This window comes from Dama dama, chromosome 19 (assembly GCF_033118175.1).
Source record: "Dama dama isolate Ldn47 chromosome 19, ASM3311817v1, whole genome shotgun sequence".
In the NCBI taxonomy this organism is placed as follows: Eukaryota; Metazoa; Chordata; class Mammalia; order Artiodactyla; family Cervidae; genus Dama; species Dama dama.
This window is the reverse complement of record NC_083699.1, coordinates 40,276,920-40,300,211: the sequence shown is the minus strand read 5'-3', so window position 1 is coordinate 40,300,211 and position 23,292 is coordinate 40,276,920. Positions and strand designations below refer to the sequence as shown.

Sequence of the window (23,292 nt, the reverse complement as noted above, 5' to 3'; positions counted from 1 at the left end):
ACACATACATACCAAAATCATTCCATGAAAAAAATACATAGACACTTAACATGGAAAAATTTGCAAGAAGACAAAACAATAAAAAATATGCATGGGCTCATAAGTATATAGTACAGGACACAGAAAGGCATTTGGAAATGCAGGGGCATTCCAAGATACACAAATTGTTGAAAAAAAAAAAAAAATCAATGAAAAATGAGAACAATGGTAGCAAAATAACAAAACCGTTAAGGCCTAAAGAGCTACTAACTGGGAAAAAGTACACCTCACTTTTAAATGTGTCAAAGCCCTTCAGAGAAAGTTATTAGTGGAATACCTTATAAAAGAAAATTATAACATATGGTATCACATAAATATAAGTTGATGTGGAAAACATGTGGGTACTTTTTCAACTTTCACAGTCAGAATTTAAAAATGAGAAAGCAAACCCCAGAGATTACAGACATAAGACTAGGGTAAGAAATGTAATCAGTAACTTTAAGGTAGCAGTGGTTAAACAAATCCTAGGCTACCAAGCTCAAGGAAAGGGGAGAGGAGGTAAAAATAACCCATACAGAACCATAAACCCTGAAAAGTATTTGAGAAGCCTGAATATGAACCTGGATAAGCAGGTTCACAGTTCTGTAGCTTAATTATCACTGCAAACATCACCGAGTACTACTGTGTACCAGGTGTCCTTCTGGATGCTGTTGGGAGTAAAGGCATGAGTCAGGCAGCCCCACCTCCCAAAGGTCTGAATCTACCAAAGGAGACAGGCCCACATACAAGTAAATCTATTAGAAGGACAATTGTGCAAAGGACCGTATGAGATGCATAGAAGTTACATTCAGGGAAGGAGTCCTCACTAGAATATAATACAGGGTCCTGATAACTCTGGACTCAGACAAAGGGGACCTGAGGTCTAGCACCAACTTGATGACAAGCAGGTCATCCATCTTCAAACAAATCACTTACACTCTCTGCACTGCAATTTTTCACCTTGACACCAGCAAACGGTGGGCTATGATTTCTGTTAGTTTTACACTCTGTCTTCATGGCTGAGGTTCTTGGAAGTCAGACTCTGAATTAAGCTATGAGTGCTAAGGCTTTATGGGCTAAAAATTGAGGGTGAGTATGTACAGAGGCAAAGGATAGCGTGAGCTGAGCTAACAAGACCTCGGCATCATCAACTCACCCTATAAATGAAAACTGTGTTACTTACTACCTGGGGATTTCACTGATGGTACAGAACATTCTAAATGGACCAAAAAAGAAAAAGAAAATGCATATAAACTTTAGAAAATGTATTAAAAATTAAACAAAAGTAACATGAATTATAAAAATGTTGAGGGCAACAGAAGATGCACTAACATTTAAATTAAATATAAAGGAAAGTAAATCTTACACTTCTAACAAATATCAAGTCATAAGATACAGCAGATGAAGAGACGGAGCTACATTTTAAAAAGTCTGAATATCCATGAACCTTTATCCACGTTTGCCTTTAAAATGCATATATGCAAGCGAAATCTCTTCCTTCACGTATTCAAAAAAGGTTATATTAAAAAGAAAGAGAGACTGGCAGAATTGCAAGAAAGACTCAAGACTTCAGAAATTCAATGAGACTGAATTGCTTCGAGAGAGGATGCCACGTTCCAAACTGTTTATTGCAAGAGAATTACTGAGTGGTGCACTCACCCATCCAGCCATCCGCCATCCATCCAAATATATATACACATAAGAAGACAGAGACATACATTTGACCACACACAACCATTCCCACTAAAAACACAGTAGCATAATAAGAGCCAAGAGGAACATAAGGATGAGTGAGAAACCATATCTTGTTGCTTAAATGGGGAAACAAAGCTTACATTCTTATAAGGAAATGAGGAGGTATCACCATCATATGGGGCCCAAGTGCCACATATGCCAGGAAAAGGCGGACCAGCAGCACAGCAGGCTGGGTGAGGACAATAGTCTCACTTCAAAACCACAGAGAGCGTCACCTCTTGTCTCCAAGTTTCCATTTTTTTGCTGTGAAAAAGCAGTGGGTTCATAGAGTTAAAGGATAAGGCAACAGAACGACAACAAAAAAGCAGAGTGCCTCACACAGACCATCTGGTCAACAGTGGCAGATTAAGGACAGCAGGAGGAGCAACAAAAGAAGTAGGAATTTGACAGTCAGAATAAGATGCACGTGGAAACCCAGGGAAGAGATGACTTCCGATTCCCTCCAATCCAGGGCATGCCCAGACACTGGAGACGGTGACACGAGTAGGGTGGTCACAGAGGACAAAAGGGTGGTGAGGCGGCATGGTAAGAAAGATCAGAGTTGAGCAAAGAGCTGCAGAGGATCAGAGATGAAGCCAGCGTCCCTAGAGAACCAGCTGGGCAGTGAGAGGACCTCACAAAGTATGGGGACCAGGATGGGGCATCTCAGCATAGGAAGACTCAGCCGAGGGTCCAACTCACTAGAATTCACAGCACTCCGAGTGAAGACGTCTGAAGCAAGACTGTCACCTGCTTTCCCCCGCCCTCTCACACATGCCAACACGATACAGAACATGCCCCATCCTGACCCTCAAGTGTGCACTGACTGTCCTAAACACTAAGCCCTCCTCACACCTCTGCCTCCTTCTGGGTAAGAGGGACTGTCTTTATTCTCTTCATAGTAGAGGGAAATTCATCTTACCTCTCCCCCAAAATGAAGAGACAAAATAACTATCTAGACAAAATAACTAGAGAAGGGAGAAAATGTCTAAGTGCCTTATTAGGGTCACTTCAGATGGACACACCATCAGACCACTGCTTAGTAGCACGTGGGACACTTGTCCGATGGCAAGAGGGAGGGGAAACTGGGTGGTAGGCACATTTCTACAAGACAATGGGATGGGGGTGGAGGATACTGCAATAGAAGGACACTGAGCTATGAATGAAGAGACGAGGGTTCTAGTTTTAGCTCTGGCCAAAACCACCGTCAGATAACCCCTAGCAGATTTCAATCTGTATGCCCAAAAGAAGAGTTGCCTAGGTGGTTACTAGGTGTTCTTCAACGTTTGACAGTCTATGTACTATGATAGCCATACTACAAAATTCTTTTCCCAATGCAACATTGTACTACAAATCACTTTTATTATATTGAACTCTCTTGTTTTAGGCACCCACCTCTACAAAGCCCATACTCACCTTCACCACCAGGTTGCTTGTATGGGTTGTACTTGGGCTTTGGAGCAACGACTGGGGCAAACTTCTTGGGTGGTTGCTGTGTGGACACTGAAATGCTGGGGGTCCCAAAGGAATGGGTGGTCTCCATCCGTGCAGACACGTGGCCAAGAGGCTCAGCAGTGCTTTTTGGAGGCAGCCAAGATGGGTGAGACATTGTTCAATCTAGAAGTAAAAAGAAACCAACAGTTGCTTTTAAAGAAACACAAAAATGAAAGCAGTATACTTCTCTTCATTACTGTTTCTTCGTAATCCATACCTAATGAAACTTTGAAACAGACTCTGAGATGATGAAAGAAGGGAGAAAGGAAAGAAGGAGGAGGAGGTGGACAGTTATGGAAAGAACTACCTTAACTGAAGGAGGAGGAAAATTGAACACTCCCCTCAACCCACCTTGAATACCTCTCTTCCAACAATTACCTATTTTAGTGCCTAGCATCCTTCAGGAAATAGATATGAGCAAGAAATGGTTCCTAGCCTTAAGAAGTTTCTATGGTAGGAGAATCTTATATCAGTAAGGTTGGAAAAAAAGCTTCAATGTCATTAACAATCTATTAAAATGATTACCATACCAATTAAATGATGACATTACCTAAGTGAGGCTTCCCTAGTGGCTCAGACAGTAAACAATCTGCCCTCAATGTGGGAGACCCAGGTTCGAGCCCTGGGTCAGGAAGATCCCATGGAGAAGGGAGTGGTTACCCATTCCACTATTCTTGCCTGGAGAATCTCATGGACAGAGGAGCCTGGGCTACAGTCCATGGGATTACAAAGAGTCAGACACGACTGAGCAATCAACACATACATACATACATACATTATCTAAGTGAGGTTAAAAAATAAAGTGTTACTGGAATGCAGAAAAAGGTAAAATCACTTCTTGCAGGGAGCAAAACTAAGACCTCATTAATGAGGTGACCTTCAGATTGAGCCCTGAATGCTGAGTAGAGGTCAGGCCTGAATAACACAGGCAACGGGTAGGAAAAGTACACAGTACTTCAATTTAGTGTGGCTGGAGGGGGAAAACAGAAAAGTAGCTAGCAAAGTAACTAAAAATGTGGGATGGAACCAAAGCTTTGTATGCAAACTTGAGGACTTTGAGTTCTGCAGGCATTAAGGAATCATCCAAGGTTTATTCTTGAAACCAGGGCATGACTAGTGCATGGCAGGACACTTTAAGATGATGCCTCTGGCAGAAGCAGTACTGCTGCTCACCAAGATGTACTTGGAAACTGGGGAGAGGGGCAGTGTTTGCCACAATGCCTGAGAAAGATACTGCTGCTTAACGGCCAGGGGCTAAAATATTCAACCCCTATAAGCACAGGGCAGCCCCCCACGACACCCATCAGGAGCTCTGCCCATCAACGAACTCAAACCATACTGGGTCTTTAGGAAAAATTCAGTTAGGAAGGGGATAGGAAAGCCAGCCTGGGACGGCCCTACTCAGACTAAAATATGCTCTGTGAGGAAAGAAAAATGATGTCTTGGTGTCAGGGTAAACCAACCACCCCTGCAGGCAGCATGCAGGCTGGGGCTGAACCTCACATTCTCTCCCTGAGGAGGGCTCTCCAAGTCTGATTGCAAGAGCTCTCCAGCAAGCGCAGGCCCGGAAGCTTTCCTCACCCTCTCCAGCCCCAAATCCACCCTGTCATTTATTAATGGGGCTGAATTAATTGAGAGGGCTCCATGATTACCTCCAGATGTCTGTAACAACAAAGAACACGTGTGTGTGTGTGTGTGTGTGTGTGTGTGTACGCGCGCGCGCAGTTGCTCAGATGTGTCCAATTCTTTACGACCCCACGGACTGTAGCCCACCAGGCTTCTCTGTTCATGGCATTTTTCAGGCAAGAATACTGGAGTGGGCTGCCATTTCCTCCTCTGGGGGATCCTCCCAACCCAGGAATTGAACCCTCGTTTCCTGTGTCTTCTGCATTGACAAGCGGTTTCTTTAGCACTGAGCCACTAAGGAAGCAAAGAACACTGGGAACTCAGGAGGAAATGCAGGGTCTGCACACGGTATGGCCGTGCAGAGATGAGGGTGATGGGGGAAGCTGGGGCCCAGGGTGACCTGGGTAGCATCAGACTACGCCAGGAGGGGTGACATGATCTCGAGAAGCTCCGCTTCCCTCACCTGGTGTCCCAGGTACCCTTGCTCCCTGCTCTCACAGAGTTTCATGACAACCAGTCAGATAACAGTGTTCAAGTGCTTTACATACTATTAAATGCCATGCAAAGTGAAGGGAGGAAAATTGTTGGCGATGTAGCCCTCTGATGAAAGGGAATGACATGAGTCAATGAGGAAGCCTCGAACATAGGAATCAGGAGTCTGCTGCTATTAAGCCTATGGTGGTAACACTGCATTTCCACTCTCGTTGCAGGGCCGTCTCCTCCCCTTCCTCCCCTGCACCTTGGGTATATGCTTTGTACACAGTTAAGTTCCTCAGGAGAGTGGGGACCATATTTGATATACCCTGAAACCACCATTAATGCCCAGCACAAAACCAATATAGAAAAACAACTATGAATTTGGCTTATTCCTGGTTCTTAAAACTGGCTGCACATTTTAAAGTCTATAAGATTATTTTTTTTAATGCCAAAACCAAGCTCGAAGTTGAGAAACATTAATTTTGGCATTATTTCTTTAACTGAGCCTCAGTCTTTTACTAAAAGAGGTTAAAGTGTCTGTTCTACTTTCAATCAGGCTAAAATGAATACAAGTGGGGAACAAGCAGGATAAAATAAAGATTTGAAGATTTTAATGCACCACACTCATTTGTAATATAAATGTTATTTGTAGATTTTTTAAAATGGCTTAATATTATCCTTGCAAATTTTCTATAAATCTCAAGCTATTCCAAAATAGGAACTTTAAAAATGGGTTAATATAGGATACAGTGATTTCTAAAGCAAAGAGGCACATTTCCAAAGCAATTGCACATTGCCAATTGACTGAAGAATCCTGGCCTTTTCAGAAATTCTGTAGATATAAAGGAATAGGCAACTTCTGGGAGACTATGAAAAATGAAAATGTAAGCATCCATATGCAAACCATGCCCCCCACCATATTTTCTGTTATCCCCAGCACCATATATTACCCTAACACTGTACTCCCCATGGAGGCAACCCCAGGGACCTCAAAGGAGTGCCAGGGTCTGGCTAAGTACCTGTCTGCATAAGACCTTAACAGCATCTTCCCAAACCATTCTTCTGTATGTTAACAGTGGCCCAGTAACACCATTCTCAAGATTTATAATGAAATTTAATGACCTTGAAGACTTGCTCATGCTATATACACCATCTACAACGCTGTATAACTCCCATTATTGAGAGAGTGAATTCTTAGGTAGGTTGATAAGAAGTCTTGGGTCTGTGAGGAGGAGAAAGGGGTCTGGGGCTCTTGAGGAGAAAAGTACACATTTTTTTTCTACACTCCTGCATCTTAGTCGCATAAAACGTTTTTTTTTTTTTTCTTTAAGCACAGAGCTAATGATTATACAACAAAACAACTCTTTGCTTTTCCTTAAACTCTGTACCAATGATTATATAACAACAATATATCTTGCTTGAGGACATGTTTCTTTTTCTTAACAGGAAACTTCTGACTAATCTTATCTTAAGACTTATGCTGTAGGAGTGGGTCTGACCTTTCTATTGTTAGTTTTAATCTTGTTAACTTAAGATGGATGTTGTGACAGTGGGTCTGCTAAAAGTATATAAGGCCTTGATAAAACTCAGTGGGGCACTCTTCGGCCCCCTTCTGATGTCTATGTCAGAAGCTTCCTCTGTCCTTTTCATACTTTAATAAAACTCTGCTACACAAAAGCTCTCAAGTGGTCAAGACCGGTTCCTGGTCCTGAAGCGAAATCATCTTCTTCGGAGATCACAAATCCAACATCGACCACCATAAGTTATCATTCAATTCAGTTCAGTTCAGTCGCTCAGTCGCGACCGACTCTTTGTGACCCCATGAATCGCAGCACGCCAGGCCTCCCTGTCCATCACCAGCTCCTGGAGTTTACTCAAACTCATGTCCATCGAGGCGGTGATGCCATCCAGCCATCTCATCCTCTGTCATCCCCTTCTCCTCCTGCCCCCAATCCCTCCCAGCATCAGGGTCTTTTCCAATGAGTCAACTCTTTGCATGAGGTGACCAAAGTACTGGAGTTTCAGCTTCAACATCAGTCTTCCAATGAACACCCAGGACTGATCTCCTTTAGGATGGACTGGTTGGATCTTCTTGCAGCCCAAGGGACTCTCAAGAGTCTTCTCCAATACCACAGTTCAAAAGCACCAATTTTTTGGCGCTCAGCTTTCTTCACAGTCCAACTCTTACATCCATACATGACCACTGGAAAAACCATAGCCTTGAATAGATAGACCTTTGTTGGCAAAGTAATGTCTTTGCTCTTTAATATGCTATCTAGGTTGGTCATAACTTTCCTTCCAAGGAGTAAGCGTCTTTCAATTTCATGGCTGCAATCACCATCTGCAGTGATTTTGGAGCCCCTCAAAATAAAGTCTGACACTGTTTCCACTGTTCAGTGGAAACATCACAAGTTAACATCTTAAGTTAAGTTAACTGTTCTATTTCCCATCTACCAACCTTTTTTGTTTATTTTTTTCATCTTGACCCAGCTCAAACGTCTCTGATGCTGTGAACATTTCCCTAACTCCATCCAAAAAGAGTAGCTTAATTCCTGGGCTCTTCTGGTATTTCTTTCATACTAATAACAGTCACATATATGCTATTTTATCACCTGCCTAACTGCCCCAACCATGCCTGGCCAGGAAGCCCTTAGAAAAATATGCTATGCATGAATGGGTGAATAAATAAATGTTGATCTCCTTCGTTACTCATCCCTTTCTAGGATCTCTGCATCTCCCTTCTTAGCATCCACTCATGTGATCATCTCTGTTTCCCCTCCCTTAACTTATATATGTAATTAATTGTGTTCATAGATGTCTTAGATTTCCAGATATAGAACCAACTTTGCTGTCCTAAGGAAAAAATCCTACTCAGTCACAGTCACAATGTTTCAGTATACCGATGAATTAAATATGCTATTTTACAAAAAATATTTCTACATAAAATCATAAATAATATCATTCTCAAATGTTTTTCCTCTACATGTTTTACTCATCATTCTTTGGTTTAGATATGGGAGTGCTGTATCCTCTTCTACTGTCTGGATTAGTTTAATGGTAAAATTAAGACTATCTGATCTTTAAAGGTTTATCAGAATTCAGTGTAAATTCATCTAGATATGATACTTTCCTTAATAATAAAGCTTAATCATCTTTCCAAGAACTTCTACAATAATTGTAAAAAATTTGTACTTCTTTTGAGGTCATTTTTCAGTATTTATATTCTGCTAGAAATTCATCAATTTCTTCTAGGTTTTATCTGTGCTCCCTTTCATCCAAGATACCTCTCGATTAAAACTGATATCTCAACTACTATGTCTCATTTAGATTCTGAGCACCACTTCCTACCAGTCCTTTAAGACATAATTCACATTCTCCAGCCTCCAGTTCAAGCTATGTCCCTGTTCACAACACTTCCACAGCATCTGGAATACTGTCGTCACCACACACATCACTTGTCACTCTGCCTCTCTGCTTGCCTGTATCACAAACTAAACTCTTGAATCCTTGAGAGCAGAAGTAATTATCATTCTCTAATCTCAGGGCCTAAAATATGATAGGCACTCAATAAAAATGTCTGTTAATTTAATGAATGAATAAATTTAATTGCCTAGTGCTGGAGCTCCAGATAAAACGAATTCTCATCCTGTACTCATATGATTCTGATTATCATCCTATTTTCCAGGAGTTTAAAGACTACCTGAGGAAGATATATATTTAATATGTGAAAACAGAAAAAGAGCAACATCAAGATATACAAAAAGAAACAAAACAAGCAAACAACAACAACAACAAAAACTAGCATATGTCACAAGATCCAGCACAGAAGTAGCCATGAGCAAGGACTCTGAAAGCTAGGTGGCTCCAAAAGATAAATGAAACAAGCCAAAGGACAATGCCAGAAAATTCTGTGAACTGGAGGAAGAAGTAAGGCATTCCTGTAGGAAGGGAGCAGACCAGCTGAACTGAAATAAGCGACTTAGAAGATGTGGGGAAAAGACTGGCAAGGTTAAACAAGCTTTGCTTTTCAAAGGTCTTAAATAGAGAAAGAAAAGGCTAGAACATTTATCTTTGAACAGGAATCTGACAGGAGCGAAAACCTGATATATATATATATATATATATGTATATATGTATATATATGTATATATATAAACCTAATCCACACAGAATGGATCCAAGGAAGGAGAAAAATCCAATAGTATAGACAAAGAGTCCCTATGACCCCAGTTCTAGTCTCAGCTTTGCCAGTGTGACCTTTAACGAGAGAGGATGCTCATTTGCCGAATGAATGTCTGTAAAGTCCCAATTAGCTCTAATATTCTAGAGTGCTTTCCTTCTCTGAAATCTTAATTACAGCCCTTACTTTTGATAAATGAGTTTGAGAAAACCTCACAAGTTTAGTGAACAGGCAAACTAGAACATTTCCCTGGGGTTTCTCAGCTTCTCAGAAAGAGACCGATGGTAAACACAAAGATAAGCACTGGTGAGAGCTGGTTTTGCTGGACCAAAACTTACCCTGCTCTTACTTCCTCTGGTTCTAGATTGGTTTCACTCTAAGCATATAATCATCATGAAAGCAAGAAGTGAAAAGGAAGATCTACACGGAGGCCCTGAAAATACACAAACACCATCAGAAATGAGGAAAACAAGAGAAGTGGCCCTCAACTAAGCAAGATGCCTCTGCTGATGGGAGTTAAAGAGCTGGGGCTCCCTAAGCACTAGACTTTCAGGAACTGTCATCAAATGCAAAGCAATTAAGAAGAACCTAGAGAGTTTCACTTATTGCCACTCTGTTGCTCTTCTTTTTACTCCTCCTAACTGTTCAGAGGTTATAAGAAAGCTACAGACTGGCAATAAATAGCAAGTGATTATTTAGCATATGCTTGTGCTCAGTCACTATGTTCAACTCATTGTTCAACTCATTGTGTTCAACTCATTGTGACCCCACGGACAGTAGCCCACCAGGCTCCTCTGTCCATGGAATTTTCCAGGCAAGAATATTGGAGTGGGTTGCCATTTCCTTCTCCAGGGCATCTTCTGGACCCAGGGATCAAACCTGCATCTCCTGAGTCTCCTGCATTTGCAGACAGATTCTTTACCACTGTGCCACCAAAGAAGACCCTCATTGAGGATGTACTATATGCCAATTTCCTACTTGCAACATATTCATCCTGATGATTATATGTGGTGAGGTTACCATTCTCCATATTTAGCAGATCAAGAAAGTAAGGCTTTAAGAGTTAAATAACTTGCTCAAGGATACACAGCTAACAAATAGCCAAGCTGAAGCCTGGACACAAGTCTTGGACCCAAAATCTATGATCTTCACATCATGGTACTACCTGTCTGTTTGGAGGGAAAAGAAATCCAAAGGAAATCATCACTTAGAAACAGGAGATTTTGCTTTATATCCATTCCTAGTTCCTGCATCCAACTTGCCAAAGTATCTTCTCCATTTTGTTCTTCCAAACCTAACTTCCATAAGCCATAGGATTACAAACTGAAAGTTTGGCCAAACTGATTAGACACAACGAAACATGAAACACGAACAACTGCAAAAGGCCACGTGACGACCAAGACCCTTCCTCTACGGGTGGGAACACTTAGGGCTACAGGTAAAGCGACATTTGATACTAAAAAAGTTACCAAGCCTCTCTAAAGATAGAATGTGAATGACAACTTATGGTCATCCACAAAAACAGAACGAACTAGTGTTTGCTCAAGTTTTGCTTCTTTTCTAAAATCAATAGAGTACTCTTCTTCAAACATTTACATAGCTCACCAAAATTTAAAAAAAACCAGCCACTTGTTGCATGGTATTATCTAATATCAAATGCTACAAGCTTAAAGAAGTGGTTTTCAAAACTGCACACTAGACTCATCTGGGAATCTGTATGTATGCATTCTGATTCAAGGGTTGGAAACAGTTGACTTAGAGCATTTATATTAACCTTTACATCGTGTTGCATTAGTCACTAAATCTCCCTTGGCAATCAACCCAATGCCTGGCTCTTGGTCAATCGTTTGCCGAATAAATGAATGACACTGAAGGAAGAGACAGGTATGAACATCACTATTTTATTGGTGGAAGAATTGAGAGAGTGAAGTGCTTTGTGACTTAAACATCAGAAGCAGTTGAAGGCTGACTAAAGTTTAGGATTCGGGTCCTTAGCAATATTTTCTCCACTTAAGTGATTAAGATTTAAATAACACTTTCCTATACCTTTGGAGATTGTTAACAATCTTCCCTCTTTGCATAAAAGTCAGTGCCTTCCCAGAATTTCAAAACTGCTTTCTTTTTTAACTTTGTATTTTGTATTGAGGTATAGCCAATTAACAATGTTGTGAGAGTTTCAAGTGAACAATGAAGGGACTCAGACATACACATACATGTGTCCATTCTCCCGCAAACTCCCCTCCCAGCCAGGCTGCCACTGAGCACAGTTCTGGAACTATTAAAGTGGTACACTGTGCATCCTTCCTTGGACTACAGATAAATATCCTTTTCCACACCTTAGTCCTCACCTGGAAGACACCTGATCTTCTGAATCCAGACCCAGCTCCCAGTCTCAGCTCTGCCACAAGCTCATAGTGCAACCTTTGCTTTCTCTGGGATCACACTGGCTACCTCTAAAAATGATGTGATTGGACTATTCTGTACTGTTGTCATTTACTCACTAAGTCAGATCCAACTCCTTGCGACTCTACTGTAGCCCGCCAGACTCCTCTGTCCATGGGATTTCCAAGGCAAGAATACTGGAGTGTGTTGCATATCTCCTCCAGGGGATCTTCCCAACCCAGGGATCAAGCCCAAATCTCCTGCATTGCAAGCAGATTCTTTACCCGCTTAGCTAGAGAGGAGGCTCAATTGGACTGGATTATTAGATGAATGAAAATGATAACTCTACTTACAAACTTAAATCTGGGGACGATCCTGACTGTAGAACTAGCCAGAAACAAGAAAAAGTCAGCCATGGGGATTCCTAATCATCCACAATGCTCCTCTTAGCTCATCAATGAAGAATCACAGCCCTCTTTTGTTTTTCCTTCTTTCTTTTGTCACCTGTTTCCTGACTCTTCAATCCTCCCCATTGTGGGAGGGAACCTTAGATTGATCTCAGAGATTACCAAGGTATCAATCAAGATTTATTATGCACAAGCAAATAAGTACTTTAGGCAAACCTTTTCCAAATGGTGTAGGTAAGTCCCTACCAGTGTAATTACTAAGCAGATATGCCATGGCATGTGATAGAAGCGTGGGAAGACAACGTTAAAGAACAAGGCAGGCTGAAAATTGCACACAATTGTTACTTGAACAGCAAATGTAATCACTCTTCTTCTGATGAGAGCTGGAAGGGCAAACAGGATCTGCCATGGGCTGAAAATGTCAATGCATTCACTCCACTTCTCTTTACAGGCAGCTCTGGCCCTGCACTGGCTAAGCGCCCCACTCTCTGCATGGACAGCTGGCATTACTTGGAAGGGGTGACAAGAGAACATCTCTACAGAAATGCCAAACCTTTATATAGACTGTCTGAGAGACAGTTGGAAATACAGGGAAAAACACGGGACTGAGATATAGAGGACTTGGGTGGAATTTCTAGCTCAGCCACTAACTGGCTCTGTGACTTAAGTAACTTGACCCTTTGAACCTCAGTGTGTCTCTTTATCTTTAAACTGAAGATGAGATGCCTGCCATCATTCCTTCTAACCCTCATGGTCTATGACTCCTCCTAGCAAGTCTGCCAATTGAGCGAGCTGAGGTTTCTTACAAAACCAGCTTCTCCCCTGTGAGTCCTCATGAGTGGGGATGCTGGAGTGAAGGGAGGTAGATTAGGAATCAACAAGTTAAGTGCCAACCTGCCTGGCACAGAGTTAGTATGAATACAAATCAGTGCTAAAGGTACAATCCCTATGGCTGGCAATACAGATGATGGCAAGGAAAATCCACCTATGAATACATTTGCAGATGCCAGTAAACTAAGAAGCAGGAAGATGGAGAAGCATCGATCAGTTCAAGTAAATATCCATCTCTGATAAAGAAGTGAGGCATAATAGAATATACTCCACCTCACGCTGTCACTCCAGATTCAGAACGTCACACAGAAAGGGAACAATCCACCCTGACAGGGAAACAACAGCGCTGGAAGACCAGGCCTTGCAGGAAAAGTTAAAGGAGAGAATGGAACCAAACCAATTGCCACCTCCTTGGTTTTTATTTGCCACAACCAGGTGACAACAGCCAAGACAGGCTATTCAATGGCCAAGAGATCACAGCAAGTCCCAGCTGGGAGATATCTTAGGGACCAATGTGTTCCTTCTAATTTGACAACCAAGATTTTAAAAAGCTGAGACGGCTCATGCAATGTAACACAGAAGCTAGTGCATATCAGAGACTGGATACACACCCAGTCACTCTGCTTCCAGAAAGGTTTGTAGTGGAAAAGTTTCATTAAACAATTGAGAAACTCTAATGACTATTGGATAGTAACTAGAAAGAGTGAGTAAAAGGGAAAGAAATAGACACAGGAGAAAAGAATTTATCTTCCAAAAGAGCACCCAGGCCACTGGAAATTAGCGCACTGAACTCATGACCCCAACGCTGCACTTTAGATCACATTTAGTGACAATGGTTATTCTTGGCTAAGTGAACAAGAAAATACGTACCCTGTGTGGACCTCAAATTCTCCAGCTCTAAAATAATAAGCATTAAGAAGATGATCTCCAAAATTCCCTCTTTCAAATCCAGAAAGATGATGCCGAAGAATATATTTGCAGGGCAGCAACAGAGAAACAGACATAGAGAACAGACTTATGGACGCGGGGAGAGGGGAGGAGAGGGTGAGATGTGTGGAGAGAGTAACATGGAAACTTACATTACGATATGTAAAATAGATAGCCTACGGGAATTTGCTGTATGTCTCAAGAAACTCAAACAGGGGCTCTGTATCAACCTAAGGGGTGGGATGGGGAGGGAGATGGGAGGGAGGTTCAGGAGGGAGGGAATATGTGTATACCTATGGCTGATTCATGTTGAGATTTGGCAGAAAACAACAAAATTCTGTAAAGCAGTTATCCTTCAGTCAAGAAAATAAATACTGTATTTTTTAAAAATTCCCTCTTTCAACAACATGCTATGTTCTATCATGGTACGGCTAGTCTGTAGAGTGTGCTGTGCTTATTTTTAAAATGTGCTCTTAAGGAGATTTAAGCCTCATTCGAACAGATTTTTTCTGTACAAGGCCAAGAAAAGGGGACAACAAATACCTTGAGCTCTTTCAGTTCAGTTAGTCTATTCCTAAAAGTGGAAATCTGGCTTTTCAAAGATGAGATTCTCATTGCCTGATTCACAAGCATTTAAAATCCTGATATATATCTCATACCTTCACCAAGATGAAAAAATGACCAAGGGAAAAATCACCAACAGCATCACTAATGAGGCCTAGCAATCCCCTTGGTGGTTATCTGGCTGGTATCCTCTCACCCTAAACCCACTGCCAAGTGAGTAGGTCCATAAGTTAATTGCTGCTCATTGCCTGCATTCCCCTGACAGCTTGTTTAAACTTGTATTAAAACACATGAACACCACATTTTAGCCTTCTGTTTACAGGTCTGTTGTACCCACTAAACAGGTCAGAGACTATTACTAGCCCTTGAAGGATGTTTTCATTGATTTTGATTTTTTAAAATAATTTTATGTTCTTTATCATAAATTCACATTGATATCCCAAAAAAAGTATAATAAGTAAGAGAAAACTCAATTTAGATATCATTTTAAAAGCAGAAACAGTTCACTTTGTCCTCAATGAATATAAACCCTCTATTGACAAATCTCAGGCCATGTTCACATGACACTACTCTTTGTGACTCTGAAGCAATGTTTACTCAGACCACACAACCTGCCAAGAGTAATCATAGCAACAAGACACAGAGTTAACTGTTATCCTCCAACCTTCTAAACATTATATTGTTCACAAAGCTATCACCTGTCAACTGTACTATTTGCATCCTACTATCATATTACTGGTTGTAAACTAGTTCAGAGCTTTTACATAGAGTTTGAAGGCTATAATTTGAATTAATGTTATTGAATTTAGATAATATTATTACAAATTAGTTTCCAAGTTAATCTTTGTTTATCTGATAATTAATTTCTGTCTTAAATTTCTATTAAACCCAAGATCTACTTCATCTTAGGGTTAAAACACAAGGATATTGCTAAATTCAGTTAAATTGCTCAGTCACTGGAAAAATAAAGGGAGGAAGAAGAGGTACAACTTTTCCTCTTCAAGGACAGTTTTTAAAAACAAAGAAACTCAATGCATTATAGCTCTGAAATTATAGTTTCTGGTTAACACCAATTCAAGAGCCTGGAGAAATTTCTCAGTATTTAAAATGGCATAAAAAACAGACAGGCTTCTCATTAGAATGTGTTATAAATTCAAGTTATGTAAGAGAGGCTAGTTTTGCAATTTCACATTTAATAGCAAAACAATTGAAACCATTTTCAACCAGTGACCTTTTTCTTAAGTCATGTTGGAAGTTGTTCCACTTTATTTCAAGATTTTGAAACAGAGACAAAATCTGTAGAAGCGTCGACCAATAGCCGCTGAGTAAAAACGAGCCAGGCTGTTTCGGATCAGTTTCAGAATGACAGGGGTGGATGTTATTCCTTTTCAAATTTCTCTCGATGAGAGTGTTGGTGTTGCGCCTTCTGCATTTTTATCAATTACTGACTACCCCGCAAAAACAGACAATGCCATGTGTCAAGAATGTTCTAAGTTGGCTAATATTCTAGGGAAATAAAACACACACACACACTTTAAACATAGGTAAGGAAGTAGCTAACAACTTAATACAGAAGTTTAATATCCAAGAAGCATGAAATTGTTAATTAGTTATTTCTTCTAATGCAGAGCTGAAGCTGAAACTGAACCACCCTCTGTGAGTCTGCTAATCCACACCAATGACAAGGAACTTATTACTTCACAAGGCAGCCCCTTTCATGGCAGAAAAGTTGTAACTACTAGAAAGTTATGTAAGGCTGAAACTGGTATTCCCCTAAGAACCACCGATCAGTCCTGCCTCTGCCTTGGAATCAATCATAAGCCTTCTTCTACATGGCAGCCCTCCAGATACTTAAAATATCTTTTTAGTTTCCTATTTATTTTTTCTGTGTCCCAAGTTTAGATAGTCCGATTCTTCTTTTATTCTTCAACTAGACTTACAGCTTGAGAACAATAATATAGAATTTGAAATCTCAACCCAGCAGTTTTCAAATTTATCATTAAGAAAAACGGGTTTCTTCACACCAAATCTTTAAGAAACCCCAAGAATAAAATAGACAAATTGATAAAGTGATTCCTCGGATTTATTCACAACTTTGTCTTTTTGACAGAATACACTTCAGTTGTGTGGGGGGGAGGGGGTTGAGTGGAATGCGGAGGAAGAAGTATAAACCTAATTGCCTCCAATAAGAACGCTGCACTGAGCCAGGTTGATAACCCTCTGCTTTAGAGTATTACAGTGATTGTAGCAAATAAAGAACACAGATGGCGCCTTCCTTTCTTTTCCTAGTGCCTAATACAGAACCTGTCCCATCATCAGGGCTTAGCATGTGATTATTATAAAAAAGAGAAGGGAAAGATTTGGGAAGATGAGTTAAATTCTGGTTCTGAATCATGTCAGTTCACATTTCAAACACTGTTCTCCACAATTTCTTATAATTAGGGTGACCATGCATTCAATTTATGCTGTTGTTTCGGTGTAATTATTAACAGTGCCCCTTTTCACTCTCGGAAAAGTCCCAGTTTAGACAATCCCTTATATATAGTCACTTTATTTATAGTAATAATGAGAGTCAGAGAGTCCAGGAGAATTCTGAACATGTTAGGATCCTCTCGCAAAGGCTCCCTCTGGCCAAAGACCTCCCATGCTTTGAGCTTGGAGCAATTACTGCAGTTGTTAAGAAGGCAGAGCAGTCAGCAGTGAGGAGAGGAGATCTTGGGGGCTACCCTGCTCCAGAAGCATGTGCTTTCCAATAGGAGGGAAGAAGGTATGAGAATGATCGTGCAGGAGTAGAAAAATACAAGATACAGCAGAAATCTCCAAGAAGCTAGTGACTACCCCACTCACTCAGCCTCTTTCTCCTGAAGCAGATTATTGACTTCAGTTAAGTCTTTACTACCTGTCCACTCCTGTCACCACAACCATCAGTATTATAAGAGGTTTTACATCTACTGCGTTTCAAATAGGACAGCAGGTTTGACTAACTCTGAAATCGGAACAGGAAAAATTAGGGAGTGGGCAAGAAACAGGTATAAATCGTGTCTAAATGTATTCATTAGCATGCAAGAGTAAAGACGGAGGGATTATTTATCAATGTTTTACATTTTTAAACAGAGGTTACACAAAAGTTAAGGGAAATAAAGTCAAAGGAATGCAGGGCCAGTCCACAGGTTATATGTCTATTTAATTTACTTTAAATAAACTATTTTATATTGATTTCCTTTGGAAATTTGAAATGTATATTCCACAGGGGCAGGGGAGGAGGCAAAGCATTCAATTCAGAAGGCTGACAACCCTCGCCAGAGACGGAACTCCCCCCAGACACGGTGAGCACTCTGATAAAATCGCATGTCTCCTTGTTGTACTTTCCAGGATGTTTGAAACCAAAACAGTTTAGAACACTCTCCCAGCTCAGACTCGTCCCTCCTTATGGCATTTTTTCTGATAAATAGGAATTCCCCTCAGGGACTCCCTAAAATAAAACTCCTGCCTTCCCTTCTGTTATATAATTAATTACACTGATAAATAGAGATCTAATGGAACATAATTGTGAATCCATCATCAGTTTAGTATCAACTACACACAAAGCCTTGTGGAAGACACGCCCAAAATCTGACACCAATAACCCTGACTGTGTTGGAAATGGTGGATAGGCACTCAACCTTGCCATAGTGCAGAGGCTGATTCTCAGGCAAGGGTTTGACTGCAAAAGAGATTGCACCAAAACATATGTACTGGCCTGAGACTTGGAAGACAAAAGGAAGATGATAGCCACGGTCTGCCACTTTGGCGGACTTTCTGCTGGAAGCACGGTGCATGGAGACAGGGAGTTTTCTGTATCCACATTCCCACATTCAGTCTTCAGCCTTGTGGTTATCAAGAAGCAGCTGTGGCGGAGCGAGCAGCTGGACTCCAAGTTTAGGGTCCAGTTACTACTTTCCGATGGTGGCTTCTTAATCTCTGGTTCACAAGCAATGTGCTGGATCCTTGACCACAACAGTTCCATGGTAGCCTCATGAATCTCTACTGTCTTACACATAGTAATTTTGTGTGGCTCTGAGATTTATATTGGAAGCTCAGCCAACAGACTGCTCTATATAATTCTCCCAGTGATTCTGAAGCACCTAACACCCTGCATTAAAACTTTTCTACTTAAGATATCTAGAGTGGTTTGTCTTCCAGAAGAAACTCTGACTAACTTCTCTCACCCCACCTCCATATCCTTAAAATTCTATTTGCCAATAGACAGTAATGATGTATCTATTAGAATTTATCAACAAGCGTACGTGTGTGCATGCTCAGTCAAGTCCAACTCTTTGCAACACCATGGACTATAGCCCACCAAGCTCCTCTGTCCATGGGATTTTTCCAGGCAAGAATACTGCAGTGGGTTGCCATTTTCTTCTCCAGGGGAGCCTCCTGATCCAGGAATCAAATCCACATCTGCTGAATTGGCAGGCAAATTCTTTACGACTGAGCTCCCTGGAAAGCCCTCATCAACAAGACACAGGTTCAAATCAGTCACTGTGCCAAGTACACGCAAGCCCTCTGATCTTCACTAGGGAGCAGACAGGGCACAAGCCATCTCAGAGCTCAGAGACTGGTGGGAAGAGGCTCAACACAGCAGGGGAACTATGAAGTGACATGGAACGAGGCAGCAGGGAGTCTAATCTAACCCCGGCAACCTAGCTCCATTTTATCACTAACTGGCCAGCTTTTCAAATCAAGGGGCCGAGATGGATGAAAGTCCCTTAAACTGTAACATTCCACAATTCTATGAGTCTTTGTACTTGTAAGGGAATTTACTTGGATTCAAGGCCTAACAAAACTTCCTAAATTTTCAGTTCCCTAAATCTTAAGGTCAGAACACAAAGGTCACACAACACACAAACCTCAGAGAGTTAAAATAGGAACAGGAATCAGTGACCCGCCCCCCCTCCCCCACCAAAATACGAAGCATTGTGGCCGCCTAAATCTAGAAAACCTCAGGGAAAAATATCTAAACCTATGGTTGCAGTGTTTGTTAAGAATACCAGAGAACACACACATTTTCTTCAGGATCTCTGTCTTCTCTGAAAATGTCTGCCTCACTGTCTGGAAAAAACGTGCAGGGGAGATGGGAATATTTACATGTAACTGTCTTCTCTGAAAGTACTCAGACCAATAGTAAAGTGAAAGAAATATAAGGCAAATGAATAGTGCTTAGATCTCTCAAGAAAAGTCACCAATTTCTTTGTGTCATGGACAAGAAAATCCCTGAGACCCATATAAGAAAAGCAGTTCTGTGGACAGGAAAAATAAAACGTCAGCAGAGTCAAGGTCATGCATTTAAGGCAGTTTTGCTGCCAGTTCCGAGGGCGGCCTCAGGCCAGGGCTTTCCAGACCTCACTGGGCCTTAGTTTCCTCATCTGTAAAACAGAAACAACAATCTCTGCCCTGCTGACCTCATAGGTGTTGGTGAGGATTAAGTGAAACAACGGACACAAGAGTATTGCATAAATAGCAGATGATACAAATATATGAAGAAAGATTATTAGAAAGGAATTTCAAAGGAAAGCTGTGAATGGTAGCTTGCAAGTTCAAGCAGCAAAAGGAAATACAAATATAGCTGAGATTTTACAATTTTATAATCTGGAGGAAGAAATGGTGATGAGAAATGTGACAAACAATGATGTCCAAAAGAGAACAGAAACCAGCTCGGCTCTGTCATAATGGTCTCGGTTCCTGTGCCTCACACAGCAATGGAAAGACTATAGGGAGGGGCAGGGGCAGCCTTTGTGAGGGCAGCTCACCCACGACATGGAGACCTGGACCGAAAAAAGGACGCCTCCACCTCAGTCATTATCATAATCTCAAGGTGTGTGTTCTCTAAGAATTTCTGTGTGGCTCCTTGCAAGTGACTTCACCACTCTCGGTCATATCTCTTGGAAAATAGAAACAACTATCATCACTCAAGAGTGAAACATAATTCTGCTCATTCTTTAAAGTACAATCAGAGGGACTCTCCTGGTGGTCCTGTGGTTAAAATTCTACTCTACCAATACAGGGGGGCATGGGTTCAATCCCTGGTTGGGAACTAAGATCCTGCATGCTACACCACGTGGCACAGTCAAAAAAATAAAGCACAATTGGAGGGAATGAGGCTCAAGCTCTAGGGTTTCTCAACTAGGATGAACAGAAATGCAAAGGTAGATCTTGCTCACAGTTGGATTTCAAGGCCCAAAGGGCATAGGTGGGTTCAGGTAACATACAGACAACAATTAACTCTACAGGAGCTGAAGGCAGTAAAGCGCCACTCAGGATGGGGAGACAAGGGGTCCTCCAAGCCTCAGTCTATTGGCAAGCAGCCAGCCTAGCACATAGGTAAGATATCAACTGACAATCAGTTCGCAGGGTCTTGAGCAAAAAGAGGAAGAGTTATAATTCATGAAAGCAAAATGGCGCCCTGTTGGTCTGCATTGGTCTGAGATACCACAGGTCTCCAGGGCGTTGGGACATCGGGTGACAAGAAGATGAAATAAGTGACATAAATTAACTCCGCTTGTAATTAACTGAAGAGGAAACTCAATGGAAAACAAATACAGAAAAGAAGAAGAAGAAACATACACACAGATACTACTTCAATAGTAGAGAAACGCAAATTAAAGCAGCAAGGAGATACTACTTTTCACACATAGCTTGGCAAAAAAAATTAAGACTTAAAATTCACTTTGGGAACAGATGTGTGAGGAAACTGACACAATATTATGTTTCTTCTTACAAACAGATGTATTCTCTATTTCCTTATTAAATGTGTGACTTATCGTATGCCTCCTTTGGTGCCACAGTGGCAGACTTGAGTAGTTGTGACAGAGACACTCTGGCCTCAAAGCCTAAAATATTTGCTATCTGGTCGCTTACAGAAAAATTTTGCAAACCCCAGATCTAAACTAAAAAAAGTTACTGTTTCCAATTACTAAAGATATAATCAATCTGTTCTTTCACTCAAGTTTTTTGCTAGTTGTCTTTTTTTTTAACATGGCCTTTAATTCATAACAAGATCTATTTAGATACAACTCTTTTTCATTGTTGTCGCTCAGTCACTCAGTTCTGTCTGACTCTTTGTGACCCATGAACTGGCATGCCAGGATAATGCCTACCAATTATCCCAGGCTTCCCAGGTAGTGCAGTGGTAAAGAATCAGCCTGCCAATGCAGGAGACGCAAGGTTCTATCCCTGGGTTGAGAAGATCCCCTGGAGGAGGAAATGGCAACCCACTCTGGTATTCCTACCTGGAAAATCCCATAGACAGAGGGGCCTGGTGAGCTACAATCCACAACTGATCACACACGCACATGCACACATCAACTATCCCAAGGCCATTAGAAAAACTCTCCCTTTTCAGACTGTTTTAAGATGGTCCTTTTATTGCACATTCAATTTGACCTGCAGTTGCTCTGTTGCTAGGTGGATCATTTCACCACAATGGCCATTATCTATTCTAGCACCAACACTTCACCATTTCAATTATGGTTCCCTTATGATCTAGCATCTGGCCAGGATGGTCCCTGCCCCTCATCACTCTTGTTTTTCAAACTTCTCTTTGCTATTTTGCCTGTTTATTACCAAGTCTATTTTAGAATTAATATTCAAGAACAATTAACTTAAAAATTGTACTGAGATTACATAAAATGGAGGGGGAAATAACTACTTAACAACTTTTATATTTCCATTTAGGAATAAAGTATGTCTTTCATACTTTATTCAAGGGCTTTTTAAAATTTATTCAAGGGCTCCTTCATAAGACTCAAACAGTTCTAGAAGTTCTTTGAACAAGCCATGCACGATCCTGACTAAAATATTGACTCTGCTTTGCTGTGAATAAGTTTCCATAGATCACAAAGTAATTTTCATATGCCATAAACAAAATATAACTACACATGAGGATACATGTTTAACCTCACAATAACCAAAAAATATGCTAGTACCAAGAAGACAACATATCAAATGCTGGCAGCACTGGGGAGATGCTAAACCACTCACAGATCACTGCTGCAATTACATAAGCATTCCTTGTAGAACACAAGTCATTGGTGGTTCTGAATAACTATAAAATGCTAACCTCTAACCCTGAGGTCTCAACCCTCCAACATGTATAAGATTTTTGATGAACTAAGCTATATTTTGAGAGTTGGACTGTGAAGAAGGCTGAACGCCGAAGAATTGATGCTTTTGAACTGTGGTGTTGGAGAAGACTCTTGAGAGTCCCTTGGACTGCAAGGAGATCCAGCCAGTCCATCCTAAAGGAGATCAGTCCTGGGTGTTCATTGGAAGGACTGATGCTGAAGCTGAAACTCCAGTACTTTGGTCACCTCATGCAAAGAGTTGACTCATTGGAAAAGATCCTGATGCTGGGAGGGATTGGGGGCAGGAGGAGAAGGGGACGACAGAGGATGAGATGGCTGGATGGCATCACGGACTCGATGAACATGAGTTGGTGTAAACTCCGGGAGTTGGTGATGGACAAGGAGGCCTGGCGTGCTGCGATTCATGGGATCGCAAAGAGTCAGACACGACTGAGCGACTGAACTGAACTGAAAGACTGGAAGGGAATGTACAAAAATAGTAAGTTGTATTAATACCTTTACCAAGGTGGCAGAATTATGGGCAACA

The 23,292-nt window shown here is 41.2% G+C and overlaps 1 protein-coding gene across 13 annotated transcripts in view; it reads right to left on the bottom strand.

Moving 5' to 3' along the window:
• LPP (LIM domain containing preferred translocation partner in lipoma) overlaps window positions 1–23,292 on the bottom strand; it is a 723,640-nt gene that overhangs the window by 487,933 nt on the left and 212,415 nt on the right. For all 13 annotated transcript variants that reach the window (XM_061166808.1, XM_061166817.1, XM_061166813.1 and 10 more), the window contains one exon: window positions 3,169–3,369. In XM_061166808.1, the coding sequence (XP_061022791.1) occupies window positions 3,169–3,361 (193 nt within the window). In that variant the 5' untranslated portion in view covers window positions 3,362–3,369. The remainder of the gene's footprint in view (window positions 1–3,168; window positions 3,370–23,292) is intronic.